Below are 12,342 nucleotides of genomic sequence, written 5' to 3' on the forward strand. Positions count from 1 at the left end.
TGCTACTTACATACCATACCCTTAGTATTGTATGGCTTTCCTTTCTCATGGACTATTAATGCACATCATATATTAAGAGTACACGCCGCACATCTTGAGCACAGCAGTTTATTCTGGTGCAAATGTTCTTTAACATGTCAGCTGGGAAACTGGATCCTCAAAGGCCTTTCTCCAGAAGTCCTCAAAAACAAGGATTAAGAATGTCATACATGTGAAAATTTATTTTTTCTTTTGGTAGTCCAATGTCTACTCCCTTGAAATGGAAAGCTAAAAATTTTGATAACATCATTTGTGCACATCACCTAACAGTATCGTCGCTTTATCTGTGCCAGACTTCTGCATTTGATTCATTCTGCTGCTTTAGCAAAAGCGTAATAACAAAAAGCAAGCGCCTAGGTCTTCAAAATTTGCTTACTGCCAGCTGTGACATGTGAACAGTCACCAGCACAAAGGAAAAAAAAAAAACAACACACCCAAAAAGAAAACTTTCTGTCAACACCTGTCATTGACTTTCTTCTAACAAAACTTCCTGAACCAAAGTTGTTCTGGAAGGCATCTTTTTACTGCTGACTTTCAAATGTAAGAAACAGTTTTTCAAGGAAACTCAAAAGCTTTTTTAATAGGCTAGTCCAAATACATGTGGCTTTAGTTCTGTCAGAGACTGCGGCCTGAGGCAGTACATCCAGAAACTCAAGTATCTACTGTCCAGCATTTCTTTTTTCAGAGTCTGATCCAGAGAGACACAAAACAGCGGAAAGCAACCTGTGGCAGCATCCAAGCAATCAGAAAGGCAGGAATCATAGGCTGGAAATTAAGGAGTTGCTAATTACCTTTTTCTCACTCAGGACAGCTGCAAACCCACGGACGTCCAAATCAACCATTTCTCATTCACCTCCAAAATAGCTCTTTACAAAAATTGCTATTTTGACAATGTCTTTTTACCTCCATGCAAACTTCTGTATTTGTTAAAGCTAAACCTAAGGCAGAAATAATGAGACTACATCCATCTCCCCTGTGCACTTGCCACAAAAACAACAGCAAACCAAGAAGCCCACCCCAAATGGAAGATCCTGTGATGCACATGCACAGGAAGTCAGTTAACAGACTGTTAATACTTTTTTTTTTTTTTAAGTAGGTTAGCAAGCTCCCAAGAAAGCCCATTAACCTAGAATTAAAAACTGAACAAAACAATGTTTTGGGAAGACACTCTCTCCTTTATGCCCCAAGATGCTGAAAACTCTATACTTTCTTCAGCTCTGGGGAAAATTTTGAATTCTCTATCTCCATTAACTTCTGTTCATACCGCTACTTTAAGGTGCTTTGCTTCTAGGGGCTTCACATCAAATTTCAGTAGCTTTAGCTGATTTCCCTAGGGCACGCTGGCAGACAATGAGATGGAGATGCTGCAAGCTCTCAGGTTTTGCTGCTAGGGGAAAAAAATCCCCGTGATTTCACCATATAGTAATATAAGCCAAGGGAATGAAAGTTAATCTGGAAAGAAACTAATAAATTCTAGTCTTTCTAATGCACCTTTGCTACATCTTCATAAAGTCTACACTATAACATTCCTTCAGTATACAGAGCACACACAGATCGGTGTTTACATATGGCAGCAAACCAAAACAGTTTAAAAGACACACACAAACCAGTGCCTATTTAGGCAAGTATCCTCTAGCATTTCAGTAGGACAATAGAAGGATGCTTCCATCCATGCAAGTGAACCTTATAAACTTTACTTTCAGAAAACAAGTTCATTTTTGGAAATGAGTAATTACTAGAAAAAAAATCTTTAAGCACCTGACTGACAAAAAAAAGTTAAACCACTTTCTCCAACTTCCTATCTGAGTCTCAGGAACTATTTATCTTTCAATAATATTTTTATTATTGCCATAGTAGGCAGTTACTCCATCCACCTCCAGAGAAAAACAGGCAAGTGGAGATTTTTTTTTCCCTAAACTACATCTCTCTGCCTACTAACAAAATCTCAGAATCCACCTTAAGCACAACATCTGACACTGCTGTCTTCTGACTACCTCTCAATAAAGAGAGCATGCTTAGGCACGCAATGACAGTTTTGCATCAAAACCATAGTAGTCCCCAGCTGAAAATCAGAAAGTTCTGTATTTGTGCAGGAAAAATGCCACCTTTCAATAGTTTACCCCTCTTTTCGCAAGGGGAGGAGGAAAAAAAAAAATCCCCTATGCAGGTAGGAATTGGGGACGTAGGTAAGCACAAACCATCAGCACTAGCTGTCAGAGGCAGCAGTAATCCTTCCATCTGTTTCTATACCATCTTTGTCATTCCCACAGAAGTGAGGCACAGGAGCCCTAATGTGATGCTGGGTTCAGACGAGAAGGCTCCTGATGGGGCAGAAAGAGGTGGAAAAGCTGCGCGAAGAAGCGTTGCAGTGCAGGACAGACCCATCATAACCATCCCCTTCCCACCCCCAGGCTTACCCCTTCTGCCAGCTCCCAGCAAGGCTTGTGTTTTATCAGATCTATTAGCTCTCAAACCCAAGCTAAGGGCAAAGACGGGACATAAACAAGAAAAGCATTTCTGGCTAACTGCAGCCGTCAGAGCACGGTGGTGTTACACGTGTTTATTTTAAGTCTTGTGATCTTTCTGGCTGGCATGGCACTGAAAGCTGTACCCACATTAACACATACCAAAGGAAGGAAGTGTTTCACTGGTAGATGTCCAAGCATTTTAATCTGGATGCTCAGAGGAAACAAAATGTGTATTTAAAAAATAATCTGTGATGCTATTTACCTAACTGTTCAAAACAGAAGAGGCCTGATATTAACAGAAAGAGCAGAGCTGAGGCTACAGTTCTTAAGACCTTTATTATTTATCTGATTTCAAGAAATAAGGCAGGATATTTATTGTTCCACAGCAACACATAATAAGCCTTTGGCTTTAAATCTTCTTTACCTCCCTCCCCGCCTTGGTACACATTAACACTCCAAGACTACTTACGTTTGCAAATTTTGGAACAGAAAATTGTCCTCTTGTTTAAAGAAATTAATTACAAAATATACAATAAAGTAGAATTAATAAACACAGAATTTTTTGTGTAAAAGCAATGAAAAGCAAATGCAGCTTAGAGATAGAATAAGGATAAAGAGATGCAAGAGGGCATTTCAGTCTTGCATATGCCGTGCACTATTTTCTGGGTTTGCTAACAAATTAATATTAACATTAGTTGAGAAAATCGTAAGCCACAAGTAATGAAAATCTATTTAATATGCAGCAGAAAAAACAATTTTTAGTAGTCTGCCCAATTACACTTCAGTATTTCCTAAAGCAAAAACCAAAACGAGCTTCAATACTCTTGTTTTCATTTGAGTTTTGCTTACCTTTGCTCTTGTGGATGCTCTTCCACATCCTCCTCCGAATCAGCCTGACAAACAGAGAAAATACTATGTAAGAATCTCAGAATTGCGACAGGTTGCACTGGACATATGTACCATTTTTAACTCCTCCGAAGATGGACTCACATGTGACTTGCTTACAAAACAAACTCAAATCTAAAATTCCTACAGCAATTCCTTTATGATTCAAGTAAGGTGGATGCTGGCCATGCCATTTGAGGTTTCAGCTCATTTTGCCAAGGTAAAGGGTGACTTAACATGGCTACTTCATTTTTTTTTTTTTCAAATGTTGATTGAACAGACTCATTTTCTATTTATACAAATGCATCTATACAAAATTCTGCTCACACATACAATTTCAATCTAAAACATCAATTGTCCTCAAGCTACTGGAAGACTATTTCCTCCACCTTGAAATTATCTGCCCCGTCAGTAAATTTCATTAGTCAGTACCTGAGAAAACACAATGCAGAATGCCTTGAAATTCAGATCACGCAGTAACACCAAAAGCAAAGGCAAGGTACCACGTTCCAACGAGGATGGAGAGATCCCAAACCCAGATCTTACCAGTGATCAGCAGCATGTACAGAAATTGGAGAGAGTAGAAGCTTTGAACACAACAGCTTAGCTCAGTTGCTGGAAGAAGGTAATTTTCGAGACACACAGTTAACAAACTGTGCCAGCTTGCAACTAACCACTTTGAGCTGTCTACAGAAATGAACTCAAGCGTTGGTTCAATGAGCTCCCTGCAGGAAATCCATTTAAAACAAGCGGGTAGCTGCTCTGAACCAGCCGAGATCTCCAGGAAAGCTTTAGGTACAACTCAAAATGGAGCGTGTTACAGCCACCTAACCCGCGCTGATGAAACCCTGGACAACTTTAGGGAGATTAACATTTTTCAGGAAGAGGTCACAGTTATCCTGCCAGGAACAGCTGGTAAGTTTTCCCAGCTACTGCAGGTGATGGTTCCACAAAACATGAGCTACAAACCTTACCAATGAAAAGGTAGGAAAAAAAAAAACCTTTTAAAATTAAAAGAGTGCACCTTCCACCACCCCTCCTACACGTTTCCCATGTAAGTGCATCATGGAACACGCCCCAAGTCACTAGCTTTAACTCTAGTTCCTATTTTCACTACGTACTGGGGAAAAAGAAAATCACCTGCACAAACACTGAACATCTTTCTACAGGCCTCAGATGCTTAAGCAGACCAGGCGGCCTTACTTGTCTACTGAACAGGACAGACAGCAGGATTTGTGAAGACCTGAGCCTCATGGAGGGGGGAAAAAAATGACAACCACACTAAGGCAGCAAATATGGTTAATATTATTATTAATAATTAACATTATGGTTAAAATAATGACGTTATGGCTAATATTATTACAGATCTTGCCAAAAGCTACCAGTTGCATCTAAACTTCAATCTTTTGCCACAAGCAGCTCATCCAACAGAAGCAGCACAGCCTTCACCATAGCATAACCAAGTCTGTAACAAGACTGACAGGAAAGTACAAGTTAATTTGAGGACTTGACGATCCTTCTGTAAACCTGCCTTTAAAGGGAGGTTGGAGACACCATGATAATTGTCCAGGATCTGCAGCACATCACATGGCTCTTCAGCACAGACCTGCCTGCCTACCTACCTAGAGGTCCTAGCACCTGGCCCTCGTGAAGACCTGGCCATCCCCTCTAATGACAGAGCTAAGCCTTGCTGTTAGACTCTACCGGTACGGCACAATACAAACCCATCATCTGTTTTCCAGCTTCTCCAAGCTCCTTTTGTACTTCCAGAACCTCAGTACAATACGAAGCAGAATTAGAGGACTCCTCATCCACCTCCTCCAGAAACAGCTTCTCTGCCACAACAAGGCTGGCAAGCTATCCTCATTTTAAATGGCTTAACTCCTCCTTTAAATGGCTTAACATCTGCCAGGCATCAGAAACCTGGGACTGTGTCATTACACAGCACTCGCCCTTAATACTAGCTATCTTACCACTTCTCCTCTTCACTTTTTCTCAAGCAACGATGAAGAAAACCTTCCCAATCTACCGTGCAGCCACAGCATAAAATCGCAACTGTGCAAGAAAAAAAAAAATTTAAAAAAATCACCCTCGACACTGAGCATGCACACAGAGCCCCATGTCTACCTTTCTCCTATCTTTTCTCCTCTGTATGCCACAGGCTACGTGTATACTTACACTCAGGATTTTTTTTTTAAAAAAAAAAAGCTTTCTCAAACTACCATATTGCCAGACAAGTACTACCGCATGGGGATGGGATGAAAGGAACAACTCCTGAAGCCAAAATGCAAGTCCCAGCAACCTATCCATGACAGGAAAAAAATCCCCTTCCTCCAAGCCTCATCCTGAATATGGACAGGTGCTTATCTTGCGCTAGAAAGCCCCTGAAAGCGCCCCTCTCATATCACACAAGTCATGAGAGCCTGAGCTGACAGCTTCTGCATAATCTGCACGGCCAACCAGCCCCAAGTCCTATCAGCACCATCCAGAAGCTCAACTGGGAGGCTGGAGGAGCCTTTTAACAGCCCAAAGAGGAACACAATTCCCACCCCAAGTCTGTCTCGGGCTTTCACACAAATTGTGCGCCTTCAGACAAACCCTGCTTTGAAGTAGGTGACTCCGTACATTCAATTTGTGCATAGCTGATGGGATGTGCCTCTGTTAATGACATACTGCAGTGCCACGTATCTTGGATACATATGTAAGATCAAGGTCTTCATCAGCTTTCGAAACCGGCAGAACAATTAACCTTATTAGCCCCTGAGCTGCACTGAAGAACAGGAACTGAAGACGAGTCGCTACTACATGGGAAAAGAAAAAAATAATAAAATAATCTTTCAGAACTGAACAGAACCTTTAAAGCGAAAACCCAGGCAGCAGTTCTGTATTTGCCCAGTGTCTGTAACAGACTATGATACAGAAAATATTGTGGTATCTTTCTCCTTCTCCAAAATTCAAGCACCTGAAACATTATCACAGTAATCTGAAATAAGCAGTCACTATAATCTCCCAAGTATCTGCAAGCAGATTGAAACATACGCAAGGCATTCCTCTAATGAAACATCTCGCTCATCTCATACATGCAACAGGCAAGAACAGTCAAAAACCCATCACATCAGACAGACATGGCACTGACACCAAAAAAAAGTTTGGTATATGTTGTCTTTGATGACTTACTGTCATTTTCAATCACAATAACAAGACCTACAACTTAACCTTCATTATTTCATTTTAAAGTAGTTGTTCTCTCAAAACTGAAGGGGCTGAAAGGAAAGCGCTGAATGCCCTGCTCTGCAGGTACCCAACCTGCCTGCCCCTGCCTTCAGATGCTCACAGTGATCACCAAAGCGGTTTCTGACAGACAGAAACACGCAACTATGACTCTCCGATACCTCTTTTAAGTGGTGTCCACCATGAACAACAAGGGGCTTTTGTGCTTCTCTTTTCGTACACTCATGGCCATGGGGATAGCAGGCCTGATACCCTTACTGTGCTTTTCCTTGGGCTCTTTCCTCTCCTTTTCAGCAAAAAAATATAACTAACTGCCTTTCAGCTTTGCACTGAAGTGCTCCAACATGGCTGTTTATATTTGGAGCTTTTTCAGCCTTTAATGGTAAAGGGCTTGGGTGTCAAGTCCTACACAAAGGAGCTTTTCTCCCAAGCATTTTAGTTAAGTAAGTATTAACAAGTCACAAACAAACAAGCAAAACCACAAAATTATAAGGAGTCTGAATAAAAACCACAACTGCTCTAATCAAGCCTCTCGCACTCGAGATTTTCCATGTCAAAATCCCACTGGTTTTCCAGGCCTCTCCCAACCATCAGGGCAGGCAAGACTACATTTTTCCACACTGAGGACAAATGATGGGAAGAAAAACAAAAACAAAAATCCAGCCACCCACCCCAGGGACTTTTGCTATAAAAAGGAGGGCAAGGAGGAGAAGGAGAGCAAGGCGGGAGCTCTGCAGCTACCCCACACTTCACACCACCTCCAACAAGAAAGAGGAACTGGGTGCAATGGAATACGGATACCACATCCGACCGGGAAACCCAGCTCATCTCAAAGCAAAAAGGGAACCCAGGAAGAAACATTAAAACACTGGAGGAAGCTGCAGACCGGTGGAAGACTGTCAGCACGCTAAATACAGCCAGCTCCTCCTCAGCTCTGGCACACAAGCCCACGCACACCCTCAGGGACTGCAATGCTCTGGGCACCCGTCAGGCTCAGCTGCGGAGCAAGAGCAGTAGGTGAGCCATCCCTAAAAGGCTCTGCAGGCTTCAGAGGAAGCTGAAATCAAGAAAAAAGATCCCAAGCATGGGGCGGGTGGGGAGAAAAAGCACAAATACATGTAAAGAGGGAAGCCGGGAGGGGGCACGTGAGAAGCACAAACAATGAAAGGGAAACAAGAGGAAACAGAAGGTAGAACGACGGACCAGGGTGGAGGCACGGGGGGCCCTGGGCGGCTGCGCTCCAGCATGCAAATTCATGCCGTTCAGGCAGACAAAGCGATGCTGTGAGAGGCCTAGAAAGCAACTACAAATATTAAAATGCTTTGTGTCCCCCCCCGCCTCTTAACACGATGTCTTTATTTGGTATGTGCTCTTGGAACAAAAGCACATGCGGGCAACCTGATGGCTGAATGGGCTACCAACCCATCCAACTTTCACCCTCAATTTCTGCAGGCAGCAAGGAATGGTCAAAACTGCTCTGTCACAGGCAGCTGATGATGCATGGACAATAAGATAATAGTGCAAAGCCACAACAGAAAGAGAAAAGCATCCATCAGACAGCATTGGTAACCCGCCAGAAATACGCAAAAAGGCTGGGCAGACAGGGCAACCTAATCCATACCCCTGCTCAGAGCCTGCAACACGCAGGCGGGAGGGAGGTGCTTTGGGTGAGGAGCATGCACAGTTCCTTCCCTGGATTTTTCACTTCTGCATGCGAAGTCCTTGCTCTCCTGTGCTGCACTCCCGCCCTCCCTCCTCCAAAAGGGAACAGGAAGAACCAGATCAAGGAACCAGGACGCTTCCCGTTCCCAAAGTCTTCCCCAAGACCTATCTTTAAACACGTGAATGAAACAACCCTTGGATATTCCCTATCAAACAACGTTTATTATCCACTCAAAAGCAAGGAAGTTCTTCCTCTTACTAGATCCTCACCATCGCATCACCACTGCTGTGGTACACGAACACTGGGCAACAACCCTCTGTAAGGGTCTAAGTGAGAAAGTCTGTTCTTGCAAGGAAGAGAACATGGACAACCTCCTTGCAGCAGTAAGTCAGACTTTTTTTTTTTTAGTGGAGCATGGAGACCAACAAACAATAGACCTCTTGCAAGTTTAAGCATCCCTCTAATGAAGAAAGGGCGGTCAGATATTAACAGATGAAGCGGTTTTCCAAATCTCTGGGGCTGATGCAGGCATCTCTGCCGATGCCCCTCACCAACCCAGAATGGTCACCCAGCAGGGCGACGATGCCAAATTGCCTTCAGGACCTCGCAGATGCCGCAGGGGGTCGCGGCAGGGTGGGTAACCCTCAACTCCTTGGGCGCTCAGAGAAGAGCCATAACCAGCCATCACAGAGCAGTGCCACCACTCCATGGAAGCGGTGTTGGAGGGGTCCCTCGCCACATCCACAGGGACAGAGGGAGGCCTCCTTTCCTCCTCCCCGCAACAACTGGAAAAGGCGGCTTCAAATTCAGCCACAGACTCCAAGCCCAAGAGGTGCTGGGTAAAGCCCAAGCCCACAAGGGACAGAAATTCGGGCATCGAGGCTAGGCCTTGGAACCAAGCTCCAGTCTTAAAACCTGTTTGAGGAACCCAGGCCCTTCTGCTTCAGCTTGAGCAGTCACCGACGCATCAGATGCTGCTGTGGTCCCCATGCTCAGAGGGGAAAGCCATGCAAAACAGTCTCTGCAGCACCAGTGCTCAGAGACTGGTTCATCTGGCTTTTAACATCCGCCTTTTATTTCAGCGAGCCTATCGCGATTTTCATTTCTTGCTCTGTCGCAACTGAAACTAGAAGACCTATTTTCTTTCCTGCGTACCTAACGCAGCATCTACAGAAATGCCAGAGAAGCAGCAGCCTCAGCTTCACCCTTCACTGCTGCAAAGACTCAGCAGGACCATGCGCTCAACCTCTCCAAGTTCAAGCACCATTCATGCCTGGTTTTGCTTCAGTTGCGCTAGATCTTATTTTTATGAGGATGCTCAAGAACAAACTGTTTTCCAAGAGGACCTAACCTCCTCAGGAAGTAAACATCACATCACCTTCACTCAATTGCTGCTTTGCAACGAGGAGCAACTATAAACGACTGCATTACACGGTTCTACATCTAATGCATCTTAATGTCTTCAAGGTAAAGACTGCACAAGCAAAAGGCCGAGTTCCTTAAGCATCCCTGGGCACAGAGACTCTGCACCTTCCCTTAGCTACTACCACATCTGCACCAGGCAAATTCTGAACAGCATAATATATAAAAACATTTTTTTAAAAGTATTTGTATATACAATAGGCAATACTTTCGTAACACCACAACACAAAACGCTGGGCCCTGGTAAGCAGCATCAATTGTTAGCTAGCTGAGGAGAGAAATAACACTTCTGCTGTTTTTCCCTACGTTAATGGGTATCAACGGCTGAGCACTAAACAGAGAATGATATAATGGCTTAAGAGAAACAAATTACTCTCTTTTCCCTCTCACATAAGATGATGTCCCTAAGGACTGCTTCTTCCCATTTACGAGCCTGGTGCCTTGAAGTCTAGGAAGGCCCAGCTCAACATATGGCAGAGTCCGTCAGTGCAAGTTAAACGACTGCCTCAAATGCCATGAACTCCGGACCACCGCTTCCAGCACCCCTCCTCGCGTACCAGCCCGGCCATGTATTTCACCGTACTGACTTCTCTTCCCATACAGAATGTAACAAAACATGTTACCACTCAACAAAAACGGCTAAACAAAACAAAAATGCGCTACCACGAGAGGAACGACATCATAAATGATGTGTCATTTGAGGGGGGAAAATGGCTTCACCTGAGCAGGTCTGATATATAAATACACGCATATTCATTATACGCACGTCCAGTATTTACCGTGCACAAATACATTCATTTAAAAAAAAAAAGAAAGAGAAAACGGGAAGAAAAAAGACAGAAAAGAAATAGAGCTGAAAAATCACATCGCTGGTTGCAGCCCCGGTAGCGGCACGGTGCTGGGAGGGGGAAGCCGCGGGGACGGGACTGCGGCGTGACAGCGGGCGAGGCCGCCCCCGCGGGCCCGCGCCCCGCCGGCCCCAGGGCGGCCCGGCTCGCCCCCCGCCGCGGCCCCACACCCGCCCCCCGGGCCCAAATCCACCCACCCACACCCCCCCCGGCCCCTCAGGGCCCCGTAATGGCCCCCGACGCCCCGGGGCCTCGGCCCCGACCCCACCTCATCCCCCCCCCCCCCGGCCCCAACCACCGCCCCCCCGGCGCCCCCTCACCTGGGCGGGCAGCAGGAGCTCCCCCTCCTCGGCCTGCCACAGCTCCACCACGCCGGGGATGGGCTCGATGGCTGCGGGGGCAGAGAGAGAGAAACCGCGGATGGGTCGGCCGCGCTCGCAGGGGCCGGGAGCGGGAGGCCGGAGCCCGCAGGCGGCGGCGGCCCGGCGCTCCCCGCGCCGGGGCAGGCCCGCAGCGACGCGCGGCCCGGCTGACACCGGGACGCGGCGGGCACCGCGGGGCGCAGGGCCGGGAGGAAGGGGGGGGAGGGGGCAGGAGCCACGTCCCGGCTCCCTTTGTGTCCCCGGGCTGCCACCGCGGCAGCCGCCCGAGGGACGGCGGCGGGGGCGGCGGCCCCGCTCGCACGCCCGGAGCGGGCAGCGGCAGCACCTCCGCTCCCTCCCCCGACCCGCCCCGTCGGCGCCCTCACCTTGCCCCTGCGCCCCTCCGGGGCGAAAGCAGGGCAGGAGGACGTGGAAGACGCCCAGCAGGAGGTTCATGGCCGCGGCCGCGCGGCAGTAGCCGCTCTGCTGCGGGTAGCGCAGCCCCGCCATGCCGTGCCGCGCCGCGCCGTGCTGCGGCTGGGCGGGGGCGGCGAGCGGCGGGGAGGCGGGGCCGCCGGAGACGCGGGCACCGCCCACCGCCACGCCGCGCGGCTGCGCGCCGCCACGCCACGCCCGCGGCCACGCCCCCTCCCGCCACCGGCAGCGCCGAGCGCGTGGCGCGCCGCCAGGCGGGGGGTGGCCTCCCCCCACCCCCACCCCCCCCCCCCGCGCCCGGTACGGCCGGAGGTGCCCGACCCAAGCCCCCCCCAAAGCAAGAGGGAAACGCAGGAGGCGGGGGAGGCGTTGGGGAAAAATGATGCGAAATCGGGTTTATTACCGCGTTTGTGCAGTTGGCGCATGGTTTGCGGCGGGACCGGGAGCACCCCTCCCTCCCGGGCCGGGGCTCGGGTGCTCCCCCGTTATTTTTAGCGTTAAAAGAGTGAGCGAAGGAAGAAAAGCGGGAGGCGGCAAGACGGGGGAGGGGAGGGCGCAGAGAGAAAGGGGTGGGGGTGGGGGGGGGACACCCAAAATAGCCCCGATCTGGTGACCTTATTGCACGTGTTCTTGGGGAAGGTGCTGCCAAAGCGCACGGCGGGTGCATGGGCAGCGGGGCTCATTTGCCTTGGTATTCCTTGAGTGCGGAGCAGCGCGGTGTGTTGGGGGATTGCTGCTGCTCTTCTGGTCCGTCTTGGTTTTAAGTAACTGTTGCGGTGCCTAAAGCTTTCTGGTGGGTCTCTCCGGTAATTACGGCGTTTATAAAACAGACGTCTAGAGCAGAGCCCAGCAACAGCGTGTGCTGGTCATGCGGTTTTAACATGCGTCTCACACGCCCTTCGAATCGTATTTTAAAGCACTTGTCCCTTTTGCTGAAAAAATAAACCCTCAAATGCTTAAATTACAGGAAAAAACAGTTGTTAAACAAG

The 12,342-nt window shown here is 47.7% G+C and overlaps 1 protein-coding gene across 4 annotated transcripts in view; it reads right to left on the bottom strand.

Moving 5' to 3' along the window:
* TMEM131L (transmembrane 131 like) overlaps window positions 1-11,435 on the bottom strand; it is an 84,013-nt gene extending 72,578 nt beyond the window's left edge. For all 4 annotated transcript variants that reach the window (XM_076336659.1, XM_076336657.1, XM_076336658.1 and 1 more), the window contains exons 1-3: window positions 11,305-11,435; window positions 10,877-10,947; window positions 3,357-3,400 (exon numbers count right to left, since the gene is read on the bottom strand). In XM_076336659.1, coding sequence (XP_076192774.1) covers window positions 3,357-3,400; window positions 10,877-10,947; window positions 11,305-11,428 — 239 coding nt within the window. In that variant the 5' untranslated portion in view covers window positions 11,429-11,435. The remainder of the gene's footprint in view (window positions 1-3,356; window positions 3,401-10,876; window positions 10,948-11,304) is intronic.
* Between the last annotated feature and the right edge of the window lie 907 nt (window positions 11,436-12,342).

This window comes from Aptenodytes patagonicus, chromosome 4 (assembly GCF_965638725.1).
Source record: "Aptenodytes patagonicus chromosome 4, bAptPat1.pri.cur, whole genome shotgun sequence".
Lineage (NCBI taxonomy): Eukaryota > Metazoa > Chordata > Aves > Sphenisciformes > Spheniscidae > Aptenodytes > Aptenodytes patagonicus.